This window comes from Sapajus apella, unplaced genomic scaffold (genome assembly GCF_009761245.1).
Source record: "Sapajus apella isolate SASKATOON/1434 unplaced genomic scaffold, GSC_monkey_1.0 scaffold1, whole genome shotgun sequence".
Lineage (NCBI taxonomy): Eukaryota > Metazoa > Chordata > Mammalia > Primates > Cebidae > Sapajus > Sapajus apella.
In genome coordinates, this window is record NW_022436941.1 from 77,573,978 (window position 1) to 77,597,485 (window position 23,508).

At 37.4% G+C, this 23,508-nt stretch overlaps 1 protein-coding gene across 7 annotated transcripts in view; it reads left to right on the plus strand.

Moving 5' to 3' along the window:
* The window catches only part of ELOVL7 (ELOVL fatty acid elongase 7), an 88,058-nt gene that overhangs the window by 58,102 nt on the left and 6,448 nt on the right, over positions 1-23,508 (plus strand). For 6 of the 7 annotated variants that reach the window (XM_032280209.1, XM_032280205.1, XM_032280218.1 and 3 more), the window contains 5 exons: positions 1,070-1,167; positions 12,006-12,196; positions 16,877-16,957; positions 18,158-18,214; positions 20,448-20,553. In XM_032280209.1, the coding sequence (XP_032136100.1) occupies positions 1,104-1,167; positions 12,006-12,196; positions 16,877-16,957; positions 18,158-18,214; positions 20,448-20,553 (499 nt within the window). In that variant the 5' untranslated portion in view covers positions 1,070-1,103. The remainder of the gene's footprint in view (positions 1-1,069; positions 1,168-12,005; positions 12,197-16,876; positions 16,958-18,157; positions 18,215-20,447; positions 20,554-23,508) is intronic. The other variant, XM_032280237.1, reaches the window with a different exon arrangement.

The window sequence follows — 23,508 nt, forward strand, 5'->3', positions numbered from 1 at the left end:
TTTTTTTTAATTGTGGTAAAATATACCTGTTATTTTTACTGCTATGTATATTTTAATTTAAATGGTTACCACTTTAATATTTTTAAGTGTGACATTCCATGGCATTAAGTACATTTACATTGTTGTGCAACCATCACCAACATCATCTCTAGAACTTTTTCATCTCCCCACCACATGGCTTATGAATCAAAAATATCAGTAATGTTATGATATACCATTCATTGGTAAGGTAAGGCCTGATTTTAGAGGTATTAAAATATAGTAAAATACACATCTTAGGTAGATTTTAGTTACTCAAATATTTATTTACTTACTGAAATATAGTTCTGAATTTTCAAGTGTATTTAGTGTGTTTCTGAACATTCTGTTCTATTACATTCATTTATCTTTCTATGTCCCAGTGCCACACTGTCTTAATTATTGCAGATTTATAACATCTTTTAATATATAATAAGACTGGTTTCTCCTCACTGGTCTTCTTTTTCAGGAGATTTGTTTTCTCCACTTATTCTTGCCTATCTGTCTAGATAAACTAAGCAGCATTTCCTTGGCTCTTATAGACCTTTTTTTCCCTCTTTCTGTCTCTATTCTACTTAAATTATAAAAATTTGCATATAGATGACTTTTTGAGGCTTAAAGATGAGCTCTAAGTCTAGGTTCAGTTTACCTTCTCTGAAAGTTGCTGTATCTCTTGACTTTCTTCTCCTGGGTTTCTGCTTCAGCTTTGCCACTTCAAGTGCAGTCCATTCCTGAACGATGTTGTCACCACAAAAGAGAGCTGCTCCTATGAAAGTTCTTAGAGTCATTTACTGTTTTTGAATCTTATACATAGAATGTTCGTCTTTTTCAGTGAAGTTAGTGATGTTTCTAGAAGAATGGAAAATCTGAAATGTTTGCAACTACATCAGGGTTTAAAGTAATTTACTAATGCATTTGCCCTCAGTAGAAGTTTGTTGTTTTGCCAGCTATTCATATTAAATTTTTAGCATTTTAAATATTGTATTACTATAAGCTTGACTTTATTTGCATTTATAGATCGTAAACTCATTTCTGCTTTATTTTGCTGAAGAACCCATTAAAAGAGCCAGTAAATCCTGTGGAAAATGGCCTTCAGCGATCTTACATCGAGGACTGTGCGTCTTTATGATAATTGGATCAAAGATGCTGGTGAGTAACCACATTTCCTAATTGAGGTTCATCCTTCCTTTTTGTGCCAGATTATAGTATTTAATAGGATTTCACTGGAACAGAATGAGAGACTTTGCAATTTAACAGTCCCTTATTACTAGTTAACCAAGAGGAAGTATGCGGGTTTCATTACAGATATGTACAAAGATGCAGCTACACAGATGTTCATTACAATGTTTATAGTGATGAAAATAGCTTAAATATCCAGTGAAGGGAAGTGATCAATAAATGATGGCCCATTCCAATTTAGTAGCCATTAAAAGTGATTTTGGAGGGACAGTGCTCTTCAGCTTGATTCTTCCCTGGTGCTCCTGAGGGAAATTACAGTTACTGCCAACAATGGCTCTGTCCATGGTGATTCTTGAATGAAAGAGTCGCAGCCCCCCGGAACCTGTCAGAGAGAACAGGGAACAGAAAAACCAGGGAACGACTGGCTAGGACACCCCTGAGTGATTCTGATATGCTTGCCTTGTGCCTTTGCCCATTTATTTTAAAAGTCAATGTTTTAGAAGAACATTGAATGCCATAGCAAGAAGTTTAAAATATGTTAAATGAAAGGAGGTTATAAAATACCCCATAAGTTTCTTTCATGGGGTTTAGCAGTTATCTCTGGGTAGTAGGATCATTGGTAATTTTCACTTACCTATATTTGTCTACTATTTTTAAATAACAACAAATGTGTGTTGCTTTTATAACCATTTTTTAAAGTTTTAAAAGCAGAACAAATGTAAAATTTCAAAAACAGACAAAGAATCAGAGTGTCTTAGAGCTGAGGTGGATCTTAGATATCATCGAAGCTAATGCCTCATTTTACAGTTGAAGAAATGTGACCCCAAAGTCATGGTTAGTTGATGGCATAAAAGACTAGAACCTATGTGTTCTGATTATTAGTTTTAGTATTCTGGCATTTAGCATTTGAGTTATTTTTGAGATACTGAGCTATACATACTCACCACCATCACTACGTTATGTTGGTTCTTACCTATGAACCAGAAATTGCAAGTCTACCAAATTCAGGAAGGAAATGCATCACCTCTTGGCACCTACAACAGTTGAAATTATATTCAAATTTACAGTGATTTCAGCAAAGATCCACTGTTTCATGGTTTGCAGCTTTCTCAGTTGCAAAGACCAAAACTGCTAAAGACCAAATTTATTTCACTAAAAAGGTTCCCAACAGTTTTTCCTTTGAGGAATGCCAAGGCTCTTCGTAAGTATCTCATAGAGAAGTTTCACTGTGGTAGGGAAAACATAGTGACTATGTCTATCTTTTTCTCTTCTTTTTTTTCTTTTTTCAGTTTACATAATGATACAGGGAACATTCAAGTTTCTTTAGGGGTCGTCCTTCTCTGAAGATTTACAGTAGTTCTCATAAAATCAGTATTAATTTAAATGCTAATATTTTCATTGCTTTTCAAAGAGAGGGTGTGCCTTGCTACCTGAACTCTCACTATTTGAACTTAGGAACCAAGTAGATTTGGGTGCAGTTTTTGAAATAGAGTTATTTGGAAGAGCAGATCTCTTGCTGTCCAATTCTTGATGTCACCATCCCAAATACAAGAATCCGGGAGACTCCTAGAATCCAAGAGAATCAATAACCTAACTGAAGAGCCGAACAGATGTAGACAATGATAAATATCTATGTAGTCCTAGAAGTTAAAAATGCTTTACTGTGAACTTCTTTAGAATTCCACTTCCACTTTTATCCATCGATCAACTCCTTAGTTTTTATTAGGAATACCTAAATTGAAATTGCTAAGTAAAATTAGATTGGGTGGAGTGGAGAGAGATGTGGAAACAGCATTGCAAATGGTGCAGGGAAGTTGAGGGAAGAGAGGCAAGAAGAAGGCAAAGAATACCTGTATTTGAAGTTATGCTTATTTGAAGATTTGGGAGGGGAGAGAGGGTATAGGGATGTGGAGTGAGAAGACCTAGATTTAAGGTCTGACACTTATGTAGCCCAGCTAGGTGACCTTACACACGTTATTTATCAGCTGTGAGTCTTTGTTTCTTTGTTAGCAAAACATAAGTGAGAATAGCATCTACCAGCTACCAGATACCATACATGAAAGTGCTCTGCTATTTCAGAAGTATCCCAACATAAATCGTGGTGCTGGTTGTTACAGATAATAGATTTCATCTGAAAATACTCTTCATATAGCATATTACTTAAATTTTTTTCTTTTTTTTTTTCCCAGCCATGGTCTAAAAGGGTTAAAATGTTTTGTTTTGAGATATACAGCTTTATGAAAACCCTGTGAGGTGTAACAGGAAAATTTTTTCCTTCTACTTAGTGTAGTATTGATCTCTGAGAGCCATTAGGAATCATTTATGGCCATCTTAGTCCAGTTTTACTTTGCTCACCCTGGAAATGTCTGAACTTATGACCAAGGGCCAAGAATTTCAAGTGTATGCTTGGCTTTAGCCCTAATCCTGAGAAGCCTAAGGAAACTTACTGATATTCATTGGCTCTGATTGCTAGAGAAGTGGTGGTTATCCATACTTATTTCCTATGGAAAAATTCCACAGCTACAGAATAAAAAGTGGTATAATTAAAACTTAGCAATAAGAGGATTTATTAGGATTCTTAGATGTGAAATGTGAGATTTTGAAATAATGCTATGGTAGCATATTGGATTATGGAGAAATGAAAAAGTTGTAAATGTTTAAAAATACAACTTTCCTTGTATTTGATTAGAAATGATGACTTTTCAAACTTAGTCATGATGTTTTTTTTGCAAGAAGATGGAGTATGAGTAAGATTGCTGCCATTCTGAACCTTTAGTACTTCAAAAAGCACTAAAGATCCATGTTTGCTTTTCCTTCCAGCTTCTTCATTTTATTGGTACTTAGAATCTTAAAGGTGTACTGTTTGAGCCAGTACACGCTACTTAAGAACACTCTTTTACAAGTAGTTGATGGAAAAGCTCATTAATATTCTATGTATGTGGCATTCTGCTTTCCCTGTGCTCTCTCTCTGGGACACTCTTAGAAAAGAATTATTAAGCTAGTGATAAATCAGAACTTCGGTAATTATTGGGGTAAAGACTGTCAGACAGCCTGCCTTCCATGCTCTGCTTCTATCGTAGCTCTACTCATGACACTTAAACCAAATCTCATGCCAAAAAGAATGTACATGAAACACCTCCCACCCCATTAGTCTTTGTTTCTGGGGAAGACAGAGTATTTCATGCCTAAACCTAACTTTTTCAACTTATGTAATGATACACGGAACATTCAAGTTTCTTTAGAGATCATCCTTTTCTGACGGCTTATAGTAGTTCTCATAAATTCAGTGTTAATTTCAGTACTAATACTTCATTGCTTTTCAGATAGAGGTGTGCCTTTCTACCTGAACTCTCATTATTTGAACTTAGGAATCAAGTAGATTTGGGTGCAGTTTTTAAAACAGTTTTGAAGCTATTTGGAAGAATGGATCCCCTGATATCCAACAGTTGCTATTCACTATCCCAAATGGGATCATAGATAGAGTCAGAATTAACTTTAACTGTCACTCAGCAGGTGCATTGATACTCTCTGTAACATGCCCACTACCTTACATGGAAGTGGACTCTCTATTCAGAAAGGTATAACTGTTGCTGTGAGAGAAGGCCAGAAAAGTGAACAATGGCCAGAGTCATGGGTGTCATCCTAATGAGTTTGCATTTTATTTGCTCAGTAAGGAAGAGCTAATTTAAGCAATTTTATTTGCTCAGTAAGGGAGAGCTAATTTAAGCAAAGGAAGAATTTAAGGATAGCTTGATTTTTAGAAAATGAATTTGACAATTGCGTGGCGATCAATGTAGCAGATTGGATGAAGAGGCAGTGAAACCATATAAAAGACTATTGAAGAGTACCTAGTGAGGGGTGTTATAGCCCTAAATACAGGGGAGGAAGCTTGGTCTCACACCAGACCCCTAGCTCCTAACTGTGACAGTTAATCAGGGTCACCTTAGCAGCTTTAACACATTGTTGGCTGTTGACAAATTACAATTATATATATTTATGGGGTACAAAGTGATGCCGTGATATATGTATCCAATTTAAAATGATTAATCTAGTTAGCATATCCATCACTTCAAATGCTTATCTTTTTATGGTGAGAACATTTGAAATTAATTTTTTACAATTTTGAAATATACATTATTATTAACTCTAGCTATCATGCTGTGCAATAAATCTCAAAAAGATATTTCTCCTGTTGCACTTAAACTTTGTACCCTTTGATCAACATCTCCCTATTCCCCTAGTCCTTTGGCTTCTGGTAACCACCATTCTATTCTGCTCATATAAATGTGATTGTTTTCGATTATTTTAGACTCCTGTATAAGTGATAACATGTCTTGTCTTTCTGTGCCTGGTTTATTTTGCTTAGCATAATGTCTTCTAAGTTCGTCCATATTGTCACAAATGATAGGATTTTCTTTTTTAAGTCTGAATAATAGCCAATTGGTTATTTCTATCTTTATATCTACAGGTCTGTAACTGAGAAAGGCATAACTTTAGATTGACAGATATCACATTTTCTTTATCTATTGACACATTGTTGGACACTTAGGTTGATTCTACATCTTGGCTGTTGTGAATAATGCTGCAGTGAACATGAGAGTGCAGATATCCCTTCAATATGCTGATTTCATTTCCTTTGGATATATATCTACTAGTGGGATGCTGGATTATATGTTAATTCTATTTTTAGTTTTTATAGAACCTTCGTATGGTTTTCCTTGTAGCTGTAGTAATTTACAGTCCCATCAACATTGTACAAGAGTTCTTTTTCTCCACGTCCTTGTCAGTGCTTGTTATCTTTTGTCTTTTTGATAACACACATTCTTACAGGTGTAAGGTACTCTCTCTTTGTTTTTTTAATTTGCATTTTCCTGATGATCAGTGATGTTGAGCATTATTTTCATCTATCTGTTTTCGATTTGTAAGTCTTCTTTTGAGAAATGTTAGGTCCTTTTTCCATTTAAAAAAATGGATGCATAGAAACCACATCCTGGGATTCTGATTCAATTGGACCAAGGTTGTTTTCTGCATTTTGACTTTTAAATACTGTAGAGGCAATTTGGCTCTGCTAACAGAATTGAGATCTTCTATAATAACAGTATCAAGCTTATTGAGCACTTAGGCTTTTTGCATATGATAACTCAATCCTCTATGAAATACGTGCCTTAAGCCCAATTTGCAGATGAGGAAACTAAATATAGAGAAGGTGAGTCAATTGTCCAAGGTGACATAATGAGCCAGTGGGAGAACCAGAATCAGAATGCAGACTGTCTGACTCCAGAGCTTTGCTGAAATATAATTTCTAAAGCTTGGTATTTTATTATTTGCTTTGAAAATAACATCCAATTAAATTAACCAGTTCTCCCATAATTATTTTTTATCTGTAGAACTTGAAAGTCATGTACAGGACTTGAGGTGTGTGCTGAAAATATTAAATTACAGGAAACGTTATTTATTTTAAAATTATTTCCTTCTGCTTCCTGAGCCAGCCCAGCATGCTTTTCCTGGCTTGTTTTCTTTCTACTGCTACCAGAGGAAGAACAGAGAAGTGATATCATTTGATTTTCCCCCCTCCTAAGGAAGGTATAAAATAAAATATATCTCTAATTCAGCAATGATTTTACTGACAGTTAAGCTAGTTTCTAACCATATGTATGATGACTGTTAATAATAGAATCATTTTAAATTGTTTATAAATCAAAATTAAAGACAGAAGTCAATTAAACTCTTACTATGCAAAGTTGGTAATGTAACAACCTTCCAGAGATCTTTTGATATTGTTTTCTTTTCTTTTTTTTTTTTTTGAGACAGGGTCTTACTCTGTTGTACAGGCTGGAGTGCAATGGTATGATCTCTGGCTCACTGCAACCTCCACCTGTTGGGTTCAAGCTATTCTCATGCCCCAGTCTCCCAAGTACCTGAGATCACAGGCACGTGCCACCACACTCGACTAATTTTTGTATTTTTAGTAGAGATGGGGTTTCACCATGTTGGCCAGGCTGATCTTGAACTCCTGACCTCAAGTGACCCACCCACCTTGGCCTTCCAAACTGCTGGGAATACAAGTGTGAGCCATGTGCTTGGCCAGTATTGTTTTCATTAGTTTTTTATTTTATTAGCAATAAAAACTAGACATAATAATATGAATCTCATCTTGAGCTGTAGTTCCCATAGTCCTTACATGTCATGGGAGAGACCCAGTGGTAGGTAATTGAATCACTGGGGCAGTTCCCCCATGCTGTTCTTGTGATTTTAAGTGAGTTCTCATGAGATCTGATGGTTTTTTAAGCATCTGGCATTTGTAAACCCTGCTGGCACTCATTCTCTCTCCTGCTGCCTTGTGAAGAGGTGCCTTCCACCATGATTGTAAGTTTCCTGAGGACTCCCAAGCAAATTTAAACCTCCCAGCCAAATTAAGCCTCTTTCCTTTATAAATTACCCAGTCTTGGGTATTTCTTCAAAGCAGTGTGAGAATGGACTAATACAGTAAATTGGTATCGCAGAGAAAGGGACACTACTATAAGGATACCCAAAAATATGGAATTGACTTTGAAATGGCCTAAAGGCAGAGGATGGAACATTTTGGAGGGGTCAGAAGAAGACAGGAAAATGTGGGAAAGTTTGAAACTTCCTAGAGACTTGTTGAATAGCTTTGGCCAAAATGCTGATAGTGATAGGGGCAATGAATTTCAGGCTGAGGTGGTCTCAGATGGAGATAAGGAACTTTTTGGGAATAAAGGTGATTCTTACTATGCTTTAAGGAAGAGACTGGCAGCATTTTGTCCCTGCCCTAGAGATCTGTGAAACTTTGAACTTGAGAGAGATGATATAGGGTATCTGGCAGAAGAATTTCTAAGTGGCAAAGCATTAAAGAGGAAGGAGCATAAAAGTTTGGAAAATTTGCAGCTTGATGATGCAATAGAAAAGAAAATCCAATTTTCTGGGGAGAAATTCAAGCCTGCTGCAGAAATTTGCATAAGTAACAGGAACTGAATGTTAATCACGAAGACAATGGGGAAAATGTCTCCAGGGCATGTTAGAAACCTTGGTGGCAGTCCCGCCCATCACAGACATGGAGGCCTATGGAAAAAAATAGTTTTTTGGGCTGGGCCCAGGGCCCTTCCTGCTGTGTGCAGCCTAGGGACTTGATGTCCTACATCCCAGTTGCTCCAGGAATGGATAAAAGGAGCCAAACTACATGGCTTCAGAGTGGGCAAGCCTCAAGCTGTGGCAGCTTCCACATGGTGTTGAGCCTGTGGGTGCATAGAAGTCAAGAATTGAGGTGTGGGAACCTCCACCTAGATTTCAGAGGATGTGTGGAAACTCCTGGATGTCAAGGCAGAAATTAGCTGCAAGGGGTGGAACCCTCGTGGTGAACCTCTGCTAGGGCAATGTGGAAGGGAAACAGACCCCAAACACAGAGTCCCCACTGGGGCACTGCCTAGTGGAATTGTGAGAAGAGGGCCACCATCTTCCAGACCCCAGAATGGTAGATCCACTGGCAGCTTGCACTGTACACCTGGAGAAACCACAGACAGCAGTCAGTTCTGGCCAGTGAAAACAGCAGGGGCAGAGCTGCCCAAGGCCATGCCTATACTTGAGCATGCCCAAGTATGCCCAAGGTCATTCTTCTTGCATCAGTATGACCTAGATGTGAAATGTGAAGTGAAAGGAGATCATTTGGGAACATTTAGATTTAATGACTGGCCTATTGGATTTTGGACTTGCATGGGGCCAGTAGCTCCTTTGTTTTGGCCAATTTCTGCCATTTGGAACAGGTGTATTTATGCAGTGTCTGTACGCCCATTGTATATAAGAAATAACTAATTTGCTTTTGATTTTGCAGGCTCATAGGCATAAGGGACTTGCCTTGTCTCAGATGAGACTTTGGACTTGGACTTTTGAGTTAATGCTGGAATGCGTTAAGACTTTGGGGGACTGTTGGGAAGGCAATGATTGTGTTTTGAAATGTGAGGACATGAGATTTGAGAGGGGCCACGGGCAGAATGATATGGTTTGACGGTGTCCCCACCCAAATTTCATCTTGAATTGTGGTTCCCATAATCCCCACATGTTGTGTGAGGGACCTAGTGGGAGGTAATTGAATCATGGGGACAATTTCCCCATACTTTTCTCGTGATTGTTTCTCACAAGATCTAATGGTTTTTAAAAGTGTCTGACATTTCCCTTGCTGGCACTCATTTTCTCTCCAACCACTTCATGAAGAGGTGCTTTCTGCTGTGATTGTAAGTTTCCTGACTCTCCCCAGCCATGCAGAACTGTTGAGTCAATTACACCTCTTTCCTTTATAAATTACACAGTCACAGGTATTTCTTCATAGCAGTGCGAGAATGGACTAATACAATGATGTTCATGTGTTTAAGGTTTGTACTACCCACTTATAGAAGAAATCCATCAAAGTTTGATCAGTTTTAATTTTTTCCCCTGGTCCCTGGTTCTATGGCAACTTTTATTTATGGAGGCTTCCTTTGTGACATGCAGACCCATAGCAAATGTTCTTTGTGAATTAACTTTTTGATGTGCTGCTGGAATCAGCTGGCTAGTATTTTGTTGAGGCTTTTTGCATATATGTTCATGAGGCATATCGGCCCATAGTTTTCTTTTTGTTGTTATTGTTGTGTCTTTGCCAGATTTTGGTGTCAGGATGATACTAGTTTCATGGAATGAGTTAGGGAGGAATCTCTCTTCCTCAGTTTTTTGGAATATCAGTAGGGTTGGTACTAGCTGCTTCTATGTATGTCTGACTACCTAATCTTCAGTCATTTAATTTGTAAATTTATTTTAGTGAATGGCTATATTTCCCAAACGGTGTTCCACAGAACATTAGTTTCTTAAGATGTTAAATAACATTCTACAAAAAAGTTAATGTTTTGTGGCCAAATAAGTTTGGAGAATGTGTCATACTACCATTCCCATCTTGGCAATTCATGGTGAACATGAAGCATTAAGAAATCCTGCAGTAATGCAACCTGTTTGTTTAACCCAGCATTCTAGTACTCCCCCACTCTTTGTAGAAAGTCTTTAAATAGTTTGCTTCCATGCATGGTTTGGAACATGCTTGTATAGGATATAAGATAAGAAACAAACTCATTTTTCTCCCAAGCTGTCAGTTTTCCTATCGACATTTGTTGAAGATCTCTTCCTTCTCTGCTTGTTTATAGGGCTTCCTTAATCATATATTAAATTCTTAAATGTCCTGGGATCCAGTCTGGTGCTGACTCTTGACTCTTTAGCTTTATTTATTTATTTTTGAGACAGAGGCATCTGTCAGTATTTTTGAGGGAGGCTTATTTGAATGCAGAATAATCAGCCATGCACAGTGATGGTCAAATGTAAGCACTCTAGAGCTAAAATTAGGGCCAAGTGAGTTATCAGTCATAGAGTCCTACTGAGGAAATTTTGAGTGGAAGGCCACACTTGCAGGGTATTCAGAATTTGTCAGTACTCAGCACATCATTAGCAGCTTAAATGAGCAAGAGCTGCTACCCTTCTTTTCCAATTGATAAAGTGACAGCAGTTAGCATCCTGAGGTTAGTCATGGCATAATTTTGAGTCAGATCCTTCTGGAAACTTATCCATTCTTACTTTCCTTTATAATGCTCTGGCTTCATGAGGACATTTAGTAAAATTACACTTGAACTACTAGCAATTATAGACTTAATCACATTTTGTCCTGAGTTGTAATTTTTTTATTTATCCGTCTCTGCTGGCCTGCAGCTGGCAGTAAGCAGATAAGTTTTTGTTTGCAATTGTGAGACCAGTGCATTATTTTGCTCAGTATATCACAGTGGTTAGCCCACATGTCGGACTCCAAAAGCTCATACGTGGGCTACTTAGAGGATGCTCAGCTCCCTTATTCTGTGATTTTGTGATACTGTATATGTGGAAGTGTCCCAGAATTCCTGGGGAAGGAAAAGAGAAGCAGCAAACACAAACGTTTTTTTAATAAATAAAAGAATGTGTGGATGGAAAAACTCTAAGATATTAATAGTAGCTATAGACACATGGTGGGATGTTGCTGGGTGTTCTCTCTTTCAGATAGCCTTGGCACCCTGTGCTGGGCCCTGGAGAATGACCCATGAAGACTATCCTTGGGCTTGCTCCCCTGCCCTCTGCTTTCTGCTTAGGTTCAGCCAGTGGAGAGGGGGAGGAGAGTGGAGTTGGGGTATCTATTCCTCTGGGCCCATACATACAGAATTGTCTTGGGCTGGCCGAATCCCTTAAATGGCAGTCAAATCTTGTCTTAGCGTACTAAGGAATTATCGTGGACTGGGTAGTTTATAAGCAATGGAAATTTATTTCTCAGAGTTCTGAGGGTGGAAGTCTGAAATCAGGTTACCAGCACTGTCAGGTTCTGGTGAGGACCCTCTTCCAGGTTGCAGACTGTCATCTTCTCCTTGTATCCTTACATGGGGAAAGAGAACAGGAGAGCTCCCTGGGGTGCCATTTATAAGGGCACTAATCCCATCATGTAGGAAATCAGTACATAACACAGCTTGTCTCCAGGAGGGCTTCTCCAAGTCACTCTCTCCTTTTGGGTTCTGGTCACTACTACTTCCCCTAGCTTGTTGAGGCCTAGGGGTATTGAGAGTCCCGCTGTTTCTAGCTGCAGGATACTTCCTTATTCTTGTTGATTTCTTTTTCATCTTCCTAAAGATGCTAGTGATCATTGCCCAAATAGCTCACAGTCAATGGTACGATCTAGGTGCTCAATTAAAGAAATGTTGGTTGCTGTTAGTTATCCTTTGGCTAAGCAGGTGTGTGCTCACATATTGTTTTTGTCTTAGATCCAAGAGTTGAAGATTGGCTCCTCATGTCCTCGCCTCTGCCGCAAACCATCCTCCTAGGACTGTATGTCTATTTCGTCACTTCTCTGGGACCAAAGCTCATGGAAAATCGCAAGCCCTTTGAACTCAAGAAAGTGATGATAACGTACAATTTTTTCATAGTACTATTTTCTGTGTATATGTGTTATGAGGCAAGTGTCTTCAGGATTCCTAATGGGAGAATTTTACCTGAGTCTTTCTATGTGTCACTATGTTTTCTGTTATAAGGGTAACCTTTGCAATTTAAGGAATTTAGAAACTGATCTCACTAGAGCAGGTATTTGCCAAAATAGTGTTAGGTATAGACCAAATAATAAACTCATTTGAGGATCTCAGTATAATCTATCTCACAGACAGTGAGAAAAATTAACATCTAGTCCATGAATTTGTACATAGTTGCCTTAATGAATGATTGAAGGGAATCCATAAATTTTAGTTTTGAGAAAACTCATAATTAAAGTAGTGAAGCTGGTAAGTGGAGGGCTGACATTTGAACCCAGGTCTGTCTGACATCAGAGTTCATCTTGACTCAGTAATGAGTTGTCATAATCATGGTAGAAACCTTTGGTTTCTGGATACTCTGATGAACTATAGGATGGTAGACTGTTTTGGTTGGTTTAGCTGGGCTTTGTGGGGACAGAGAGCATAGACTTAGTAAAGCAGTAGGTGAGGGAGCCTGTTCCTTAATTTTTTTTTCCCATTAACTCTTTAATTCATTACTGTTCCTTAATTGTCAATAAGAGAGACAGGGCTCTTCCAGGACCCTAAAACAGATTCACGAATTCTCTCTATTCCCCTGTACTATTAACATGCCTCAGCCACCACCATGCATGTTCTTTTCTGAGATCCCTTGCTGCTTTTCCAACTCTGGCTGGCTTCGTCATCCTTTTATATTAAATTCCTCTATAGCATAGCTTGTGCTTAGTGATAACTAGGGCTCACAAGGGCCCAATATGGCCCCACTGACCTCTCCTGATACCATAGTCTCTCCACATGCATTTTTCTGACCTGACTCTTGCTACAGATCCACCAGATTTGATCACTTTAAATCTACTCTGGCTGACCAGGTATGATGGCTTACACCTGTAATCTCAGCACTTTGGGAGGCTGAAGTAAGAGGATCACTTAAGCCTAGCAGTTTGAGACCAGCCTCAACAACATAGGGAGACTTCGTCTTTAAAAAAAAAGAAAAGTAGCCTGGTGTGGCAGTACACACCCGTGGTCCCAGCTACTTGGGAGACTGAGGTGAGAGGATCACTTGAGCCTGGGAGGTCGAAGCTGCAGTGAGCCATGATCATGTCTACTGATGGAGCAAGACCCTGTCTTAAAAAAATAAAAATAAAAAATCTACTCCAGACTTATTTTTCACAGACCTCCCTATAGTTGGGACTCACTCTGCTGCTTTCCATTTCTCCTATTTTATTTTCAAAATTAACTCACAGGCTACTCTTACTGTCCCTTCAGGAGTGAGCAACTGAGAGGGAAAGAGTGATAGAGATGGGAGCAAAGAAGACACAAGGTCCTAGCATGGTCTTATGGGACAGCATGTTCTGGTAAGGGATAAGAACATATCTGAAAGTCAGGAGATTAGGGACTAGTTAGTTCTAGTTCTGCCACTGACTGGCTGCCTGGTTTTTAGCAAGTTACTTCACCTTTCTGGGCCTCAGTTCTCTCATTTTATAAAGACAGGATTGAACCAAATAGTCTCTCAGATCCCTTCTTGTTCTCAAATTCTTAGGGTCTGTGTCTGATTTGTCATTGATTGTAATGTCCCCAAATATATTTCTTGGGCTTCGAAAGAATCAGCAGTCAGCTTTGATTCCTACTTGATCAAATACAGTGTAAAAGAAGGTTTTAAAATATCTGAATTTGAGACTTTCTCTCATTTACTGATAATACTTGAGTTACTTATGGGTCAATTTCAGCAATTACCTGCCAAATATAAATTATTAATTTTTGAATTCAGGAAATTCTTTTTCTTTTCTTTCCTTTTCTCTCTCTTTTTTTTTTTTTTTTTTTTTTTTTGAGAGGGAGTTTTGCTCTTGTTACCCAGGCTGGAGTGCAATGGCGCGATCTCGGCTCACCGCAACCTCCGTCTCCTGGGTTCAGGCAATTCTCCTGCCTCAGCCTCCCGAGTAACTGGGACTACAGGCACGCGCCACCATGCCCAGCTAATTTTTTTTTGTATTTTTAGTAGAGATGGGGTTTCACCATGTTGACCGGGATGGTCTCGATCTCTTGACCTCGTGATCCACCCGCCTCGGCCTCCCAAAGTGCTGGGATTACAGGCGTGAGCCACCGCGCCCGGCCTCTCTCTTTCTCTTTCTTTCATTCTTTCTCTTTCTCTCTTTTCTTCCTTCTTTCCTTTCCTTTCCCTTCCTCCCTTCCTTCTTTCTTAGAATTCTCCTTTTCTTTCCCTCTTTCTTTGTTTGAATTCTTCCTTCTTTCCTTTCCTTTCCCTCTGTCCCTCCCTCCCTTCTTTATTTCTTAGAATTCTCCTTCCTTCCTTCCCTGTTTGCTTGCTTGCTTGCTTCCTTCCTTCCTTCCATCTTATCTTTCTTTCTTTCTTTCTCCCTTCTCTCTCTCTCTCTCTTTTTCTTTCTCTCTTCCCCTCTCTCCCTCCCTCCCCCCTCTCTCTTTCTCTCTCTCTCTTTCTTTTATTTCATTCTCTCTCTCTCTGTCTCTCTCTCTTTTTCTGTCTTTCCAAAAGGGTCTTGCTCTGTCAGCCAAGCTGTAGTGCAGTGGCACAATCTTAGCTCACTATAGCCTTGACTTCCCAGGCTCAAATGATCCTCCCACTTTAGCCTCCCAAGTAGCTGGGACTACAGGCATGTGCCACCATGTCTGGCTAGTTTTTTAATTTTTTTAGAGATTGCATTTTGCCATGTTGCCCAGACTGGTTTCCAACTCCTAGGCTCTAGTGATCCGCTTCCATCACCCTCCCAAACTGCTGCGATTACAGGTGTGACCCACTGGGCCTGGCCTAATTTTTCTTATTACTAGTCTGGAGTATAGACATATATGTAAAAAGTTCCACAGGCTGTTAGAATGCTCTTAAATGTTCTACTCTTGTAACACAAAGGCTTTTGACAGCCACACATTATGCCATCCATCTGTTGATGGCACATCTGAACACATGGTTTATTGTACGGAATATGATTTCATTTGGTTTACGAAGCAAACACCTCCACTGGTGATATTAGCCCAAATTTGAAGAAGGTGAAAGGGAGGCACATCGGACTCAAGGAACTCAGGTGCCTTATTGTGTAGTAATTGTTTGAAAGTGCTAGTTACTTGGCACCAGTCAGACACTAGCAGAGACCACTTAAGACCCAACAGAAGGCCAAGTCACACAACTTTCATTCAACACAGTGCTTGTTTGGGGTATTATTCATTACATTTCCAGTAAATAGCTCCTGGCCATAGAGCATTACATTAGTCAAAGTGAGTCTGAGCACAGGAGAATATGAGGACACTCACTGACAGCAGGATATTATAAAACAGAATTAGCCATTTCTATGTCATGTGACCTTATTCCTTTGGGAAAATCTATTGATTTGTTTTTGAAAGATATTTTTCTCATTCACGAAATATATGTTGTGCTTTTCGGAGTCTTAATTTTCAAGATTTTATAACTTACTAAGTTAACAGTGTGATTAAATTGTAAGTCAAGCTAGGGGCTAGTCTCAGAAAAGAATGATGCACTTTATAATACCATCGTATCTAATAATTGTTCTTCTCTTTTGTTTCTTTTCTTTGCACCATCAGAGTATTATTCTGACAATGCCGCATAAGCTTTTGTTTCTAGAATGTAATTTATTATAAAGTTGCAATTTTACCTTTAATAGTAATTAAAACTAGAAATTTAAAGTTTGGTTCAATGGCAGAAAAGGATATAACCATTATACTGAGAGAGAAGATCTTCCAGGGAGGATTTGACATGTATGAGTATAAGAAGTCAGAGAAAAGAAGTACTGATCATATTGTCAGTACCCTAAATTAAGCATACCATTTCATATATGTGTTAATTTAAAATTAGAGCCTTGGCTTTTCCTTTTCAGATACTGTTTTAAAAGAAGCCCTTCCCACCATCAGACTGAAAGAATGTCAGCATAATCTTTGAATTACAGTTCAGATTTATCAACAATAGGTTCTTTCTTCTCACCACCAGCCTTGGATCACTTTGTGGGTGCGTTGGCATTAAGGCCTGCCAGATTGCACTTTTATTGTTAACATGAGTCTTTTCCTCTTAACTTGTCTTGTGGATCCACAGTAAAACTATCAATAATATCTGAACCGTGGACTACCAGTCCACATCACACTCACCAGCCAACGATGAGAAAAGCCCAGTTGTCGCAGCTCTCTCATGAGTAAATTAAGGCATTCTGGTTTCCATGTTTACTTACTGACGAAGTAGAAAGACTGGAAATTGGTAGAAAAGACTGATTCAGATCCAGGTATTCCTCTAAGAGTACACAAACACATTCACTCCCACACATATAGGTGAACCTAACATAAATCACCTACCAGTATTTGCTGCGTAAGCAAAACACCCCTCCAAGTGTTTTATTCTTCACCATATTAGAATAATCATCCCAAGAGATGAGCATTTTAGTGAGAACACAGTTTATATAAATAATATATGAGTTTGTGGTTTTGAAAATTCTTGATATCAAGAATGTTCATAGTTTGTATTTGTTCCAGCTACCTTTTCCTCTGCAATGACTACTGACTCAGCTGAAAATGTAATGAACAGATACTATCAAAACTACCTTTGTTTGGGCTATTGGGAAAATGCTTTCCTTTCTTAATATGCATGTGCTCTCTTGCAGTTTGTGATGTCTGGCTGGGGTACAGGTTATTCATTTCAATGTGAAATTGTTGACTATTCACGGTCACCCACAGCTTTGAGGGTAAGTTTCTCTTTGGAAAATCTCGAAATTCAAAATCAATGTTAAAATTTTGTCAACCGTTTGTAACATTGAATGTAAACTTAGAATAAGCAAATGACTCAATTATCAGATTGTGTGTTGTGGGGGAAAAAGCTAAAAATTATAAGAATGAAAGAAAGTCCCATGTATCATTTTCTATAATGAAAATTGGTGCTTTTCTTTTTTAATTTCTTTGATTTAAGAATAATTTCACATCTGGTTTCTCAAAAATTAAAAATAAAATGACCATAAAATTCATCAATTCCACTTCTGGGTTTATACCTAAAAGAATCAAAAACAGAGACTTGAAGAGATATTTGTACAGCCATGTTTACAGCAGCATTATTCATAATAGCCAAAAGGTACAAGCAACCCAAGTGTCCATGGATAAATGGATGGATAAACAAGGCCAGGCATGATGGCTCATGCTTGTAATCCTATTACTTTGGGAGGCTGAGGTGAGTGGATTGAGCTCTGGAGTTCAAGACCAGCCCGGGCAACACCGTGAAATCCCATCTCTACAAAAATATAAAAATTAGCCGGGCGTGGTGACATGTGTCTGTAGTCCCAGCTACTCAGGAAGCTGAGGCAGAAGAATTGCTTGAACCCAGGAGGTGGAGGTTACAGTGAGCCAAGATCACACCATTGCACTCCAGGCTGGGTAACAGAGTGAGACTCTGTCTCAAAAAAAAAAAAAAAAGATAAATGGATAAACAAAATGTGGCATAATCATAGAATGGAATATGATTCAGCTTTTAAAAGGAAGGGAATTCTAACTCATGCTACAACAGGGATGAACCCTGAGAACACTATGCAAAGTGAAATAATTTGGTCACAAAAGGACAAATACTACATGATTTGGCTTATATGAGGTACCTAGGGTAGTCAAATTCATATACACAGAAAGTAGAATTGTAGCTAGGGTTAGCGGCGAGGAGGAATGGGATGTAGTTAAATAGGTATAGTTTCCATTTTGCAAGATGAAAAAGTTATATGGATGGATGGTGGCAAATGGTTGAACAACAATGTAAAGGTACTTAATGCCACTTAACTGTGCACTAAAAAATGGTTAACATGACAGATTCTATGTTATGCATATTTTACCAAAATTTTTTTAAAAATAAGCTTTTCTTCCATATAAAAATAAATAAAATTAATTTATATTTATTTATGCTTCTGCAGATGGCACGTACCTGCTGGCTTTATTACTTCTCCAAATTTATTGAGCTATTAGATACGGTGAGTATATGGCCACCATATTTGGTAAATGTTTGATCTTTCAAAAAAATGTTTGATCTTTCAGTGAAAGCAATAAACTGCTGTAGTTTCACTTGTCTGATAACTTTTTATTTCTCCTTTTCAGGTAGACCTACTGTTATCTTTTTTAATCTTTTATTATCAGTAACTTTAGAGAATAGATAGGATAACTTTATTTTTTCAGTATTTTGCAAACTCTAAAAGGTTTCTGTTATGTAGCTATCACTTGATTAAGATAAGCATGTAACTATGTTGTATACTACAAAACTGCATCTTTACATAGATGGATGACAGTTGTTTTATGAATCAAGTTCAGGAAGTAAAAAGCAAAAAATATCTTACCTTTGTTGTTTGTTTTGTTTTTTTCATCCTAAAGCATAGTCATCTATATTCGTTTAGGAGAATAAGTGCTTAAAAATTCATAAACTTACACCAGAATGTTGAATTACTACTGGAGTATCAATAATTCAGCTGCTTTTCTGAAGTCTGTGCTTACTGGGCACTATCTCTTCCTACTTTAGATCCCGGTGAGGATCAACTCTAAACTTGGATGACTGGTCCTGGGAGAAGCAAGTGTCAAGGATTAGGGTCTGTAATTTGGAGGAGAAAGCCATGAGCCTTTGTTTCCAGTGTAGCTCAGGAAAGCTGAATATTTGTTATATTTTTGTAGCAAGTGTATCTTGGTTATTTGGAGCTAGTTTTGGCTCTGAGACTGGAAAGTGTGTTTTCTTTGGAATGCATACCATGATATTTCTCATAGGAAATATCAGTGTGCTTCACCTTTTCAAATGACTAATCACATAATGTTAGGATTGGAAAGGGCTTGTGTGAACATAAAATACAATGGTTCTCAAACTTTAACATGTGTTTAGAATCATTTGGAAGACTTGTTAAAACACAGATGCCTAGATACCCACCCCCAGAGTTTCTGATTCACTAGGGTCTTAGATGGAGCTCAAAATTTGCATTTCTCACAAGTTCTCAGATGATGCTAATGCTATTGGTCCAGGGACCACATTTTGAGAACCTGTATTCTAGTGGTTTTCAGCCCGAATTGTGCAATAGAATTAATTGCATTAGGGAAAACAATGATGACAAAAAAAAGGCCCTACCTCCAGGGATTTAGTGCCAAATGGTCTGGAAGAGAGACCAAGCATAGCTATTTTTAAAAGCTTCTTGGATATTGTAATATGCAGCCACGGTTGAGAAGCATTAGTCCAGAACCTTCACGCTGAGAAATTGAAGCCAAGAAGTTAAATGACTTACTCAGAGAACAGCTGCTACTGACTGGGACTAGGACCCAGATTGACAGTGTATGGCTTTTTCTGTTGTACCACTCAGCCATCTTCCCTGTGCATACGCAAATGCATTTTGGCTTCATTGTTTCTGCTTTGCATGTTCTCAGTTCCAGCTTCCATAAGGAAACTGTGCTGCTTCTATGTCCTTCCCTAAACTACATTTCTCAAATACTCCTCTTAATCCTTTTCTTTGTGCAATTCTGTTTAGTCTTGTATTTAAAAGCCTTAACACTCGTATTCTGAATTTCACTTTGGAATGTTTTTTAAACATTTCCCCCTCCCCCAGATTCTGCCGTTTTGTTTATAGGGTTTTTACAAACCACAGGATATGTTCACTCTGAGTGTTACATTCCTTCCCCTTCTCAATTTTTTTCTATGCAGTTTTACTTTCTTTTCCATCATATTTCTCAAATTAACTTTTCAACTTTTCTCCCTTCATTTTTCTTTAATATTAACTTGCTAACTTTTGATTTGTTGCAAGTCCTCTTCATTTGCCTAATTCTTTATCCACGTCAGTAAGATATATTACAGAGCAATGTGGAATATTTCACTCCTAAGTCTTCTACTTTCCCATATACTTCAAAATCCACTGGGATTTTTTTTTTTTAACCAATACAGTTTCTTTCAGTAACTTTTGGCCATATTCCATACATTATATCTTTGATTTTTAAATCTACATAAAGTTTTATTTCACCTTTTTATTGGTTCTGCCATGTGTAAGCATGGTACCTAAGTTTCTTCATAATAATTAGCTTTTGAGCTGCCCCTTGGGGAATTAGTTGCTTCTATAAGCATTCTATAAGGCAACACTTTTAGATAAAATTATAAAATACTTTGCACTTTGCCAATATGTTTGTAATACTCAATACACTGTCATATGATTTTATATGAACTTGATATTCTTTAAATTATTTCAGATCTTTTTTGTTCTGCGCAAGAAAAATAGCCAAGTGACTTTCCTTCATGTATTTCATCATACCATCATGCCATGGACCTGGTGGTTTGGAGTCAAATTTGCTGCAGGTAGGCAAGGGAAAGTTGGGATCATGTGTTATAAACAATAACATTTCTGTATGCTATAAACAAAAATATTTTTCTGAAATGTGATTTATAAGAAACTCAAAAAATCAAAGAGTCACTTTGTTTATACTTTTTTCCTGAATTATTACTTGAAAACTAAACATTAGACTCTTAAAATAGTTGGGTTTCCCCCACTCTTTAGATATGCATAACTTCTGGCCACAGCCTTCTACACATATTCTTTGGTTGTTTTGTTTGTATTTTACTTTTTTCCCAAAAAGGTTTATTAAATATCTTTAAATAAATAAATAATAAATAAATAAAATGGTAAAAGCTTTGGCTTTATAGGAGCATAGTTAGAGAACAATTTCCTGTATGTTCCCAGGAAGTTAGAATGCTTATCCCAAATTCTATGTCTTATTTGCCTTCAAATTTCTAATACCTGACACACACTCTAACCCCTAATAGCTCTTTAAAGATGTGTCAAATTGTGGTTACCCCAAATTCCTAAAGCATCCTACCATGTTAAAGGATGTGTTGATATTGTTTCTAAGGTCCAAAATAGTTTAAATTAAAAACTTGGAAAACAGGTTGTTTGTTTCTTTTTCATTTTAGGCTTCTGAACACCTAGAATTGGAGAAACCAGAATTAATTTTATCCTATTATGCAGTTTTAAATAAGTGATATCCCCAAGGGGATATATTCTTACTTAGGAAAATTTGGTTGGGGAATTTATTTATTCCAGTTTCTTAAATTTTAGAAGCCTTCAAATAGGCCCATAGCTCATAACATTTCTGTGAATAGTTTGCCTCTACTGGCCTTTCTGACTCTGCTAGACTAAAAGAAAGGAGGAACCACAATTGAGGAACTCTTGTTTGAGTTCTAGACTCTGTAAGCATGGAGGAAAAAAATCTACATGTCTCAGAGCATGAGAGGACATGGATAAGCCAGTGTCTGGAAGGGGATGCCAGAACGCAGAGGAGCCACAGGGGCTGCAAATCATGAGTAAACAGCTGTCCCTACCATGGCTTATGGGCATCGGATTTTCCAGGATGTAAAGTACCTCCTTGCTCAAAATTGGCATTTGTTATTGAGGAATGTTTTTAAGTAAACGTAGCTGCTTTTTCTTATAAGGTCTGGAGGGAAAACATTTAACTTACATTAAAACAAGATAGTCCCAGTGGTGTTCATTTCTCAAATCAACGGTAACTATATTATTTAATCTCCATTATTTTACTTATCCTTACTTTCTGTGTTTCTGTTTCTTCTTCTATGCATATTGCCCCTTTCCATTCTTTCTGTAGTGATATACATTGAGACTTATTGGTGTTTGTGAAAAATTGGAAAATACCTAAACACTCACTAATAGAGTGGTTATTATTGCTTGTGTATGTATAATTGTGAAACAACAATGATATTGAGAGGTATTAAGTGTCCTAAAATGAGGATCTTATACCCAGGGACTTAACGAAGCTCATCTTCTTTGTTAAGCAGCTTGACTCCTAAATTATCAGAAATAGATGACTATTCTATTTTTAAAGTATGCTAGAAAAGGTGCTTTCATATCCTTATAATTTATTTATTCTGGTTTCTTGCATGAGGCCAGAATACACACTGAAAAATAAATGTGAATAGAAAAAAATTGGAAGGCAGTATCCCAAAATATAAGCAATGGTGATTTAGAGATAGTAAAACAAAAAGTGGTTTTTTTTTTCCTCCTTCTTTATTTCCCTCCCTTTTTCTGTATTTTCTAATTTTTGTATGTTGAATATCTGATACTTCAATGATGGGAGAAATAAATTACATTTAATGAATTGATAATTTTTCTAACTTACATGTTTGAGTCCATTGATAGTGTAGTTTCCATTTCCAAAGCAAGCAGTGCTTTTAATAATGAGAATTTAAATATGACATACCTCATTTTTTGTTTTTTTGAGACAGAGTTTAGCTTTTGTTGTTGTTCAGGCTGGAGTGCAATGGTGTGATCTTGGGTCTGCCTCCCAGGTCCAAGTGATATGCCTCAATTTTTAAGTGGTACTACTGTGTATTTATGGACATCAGTCACTTTACAGTGGGTTTCTTGTCCACACCTTAATCCTTCTTCTTTACAAAATGAAAATAGTAGGTGATAGTTTTCTTCTCCCTCATATGTTCCATGCATTGGTACTTCTATTCAGTCTTACATGTGGAATTCTAGTAAACACTTGTTCAGCAGACCTGATATCTGTGTCAGTGACAAGCACAACAACAAAAGCTGTTTCCAGAAATGTGGTTTGGCACTGACTTCCATTCCTAGAATGAAACTGTCCATTCTAAACTGTTCTTTGCAAAAACTTGAGCGTAGTTGATCTCTATCTAGTATTTAATTTCCTGTTTTTCTGTTGTACTCCTCAAATGGGGTAATAGCAATCCAGCTTTTATTTTGAATAGGATGAATATATTTCTGTGGCAGGTTTTTATATTAATTGTGCATGTATCTCCTTTCAGAGATAGGGAGAACAGTGATAATTACCCAGGTGATTCCTTTGTTTTTTCCAAAGCAGTAACATGTGATGGTACTAATTGTAATTCGTTCTCAGATGTTTGTTTACAGACCCATTATCATAAAGAAGAGCACAGGCTTAGAAAATATTTTGTTAGAAAGCCTTCCAAAGAAGATACAAAAATCATTACTAATTAAAATATAGTTGTTTTGTAAATAAACTTATTAAAATAGCTTGTCAGAAAATAATTATAACTAGACAAAGTAAACATGTTACTTTTATTTGACAGCTTATTTTGATCAGTAAGCCTTATGAGACACTCTTGGCTACACTAGTGCTTTGTTAAATCGCTGTGTATAAGATTCTCATTTTAGGATATTTAATGGTGAAAGTGTCCAAATAGAAAATAGGCACTCCTCTATTAAATAATGTGAGGGGCATCTTAGTTAGAAAAGCTCTGACTTAGTTCCATATC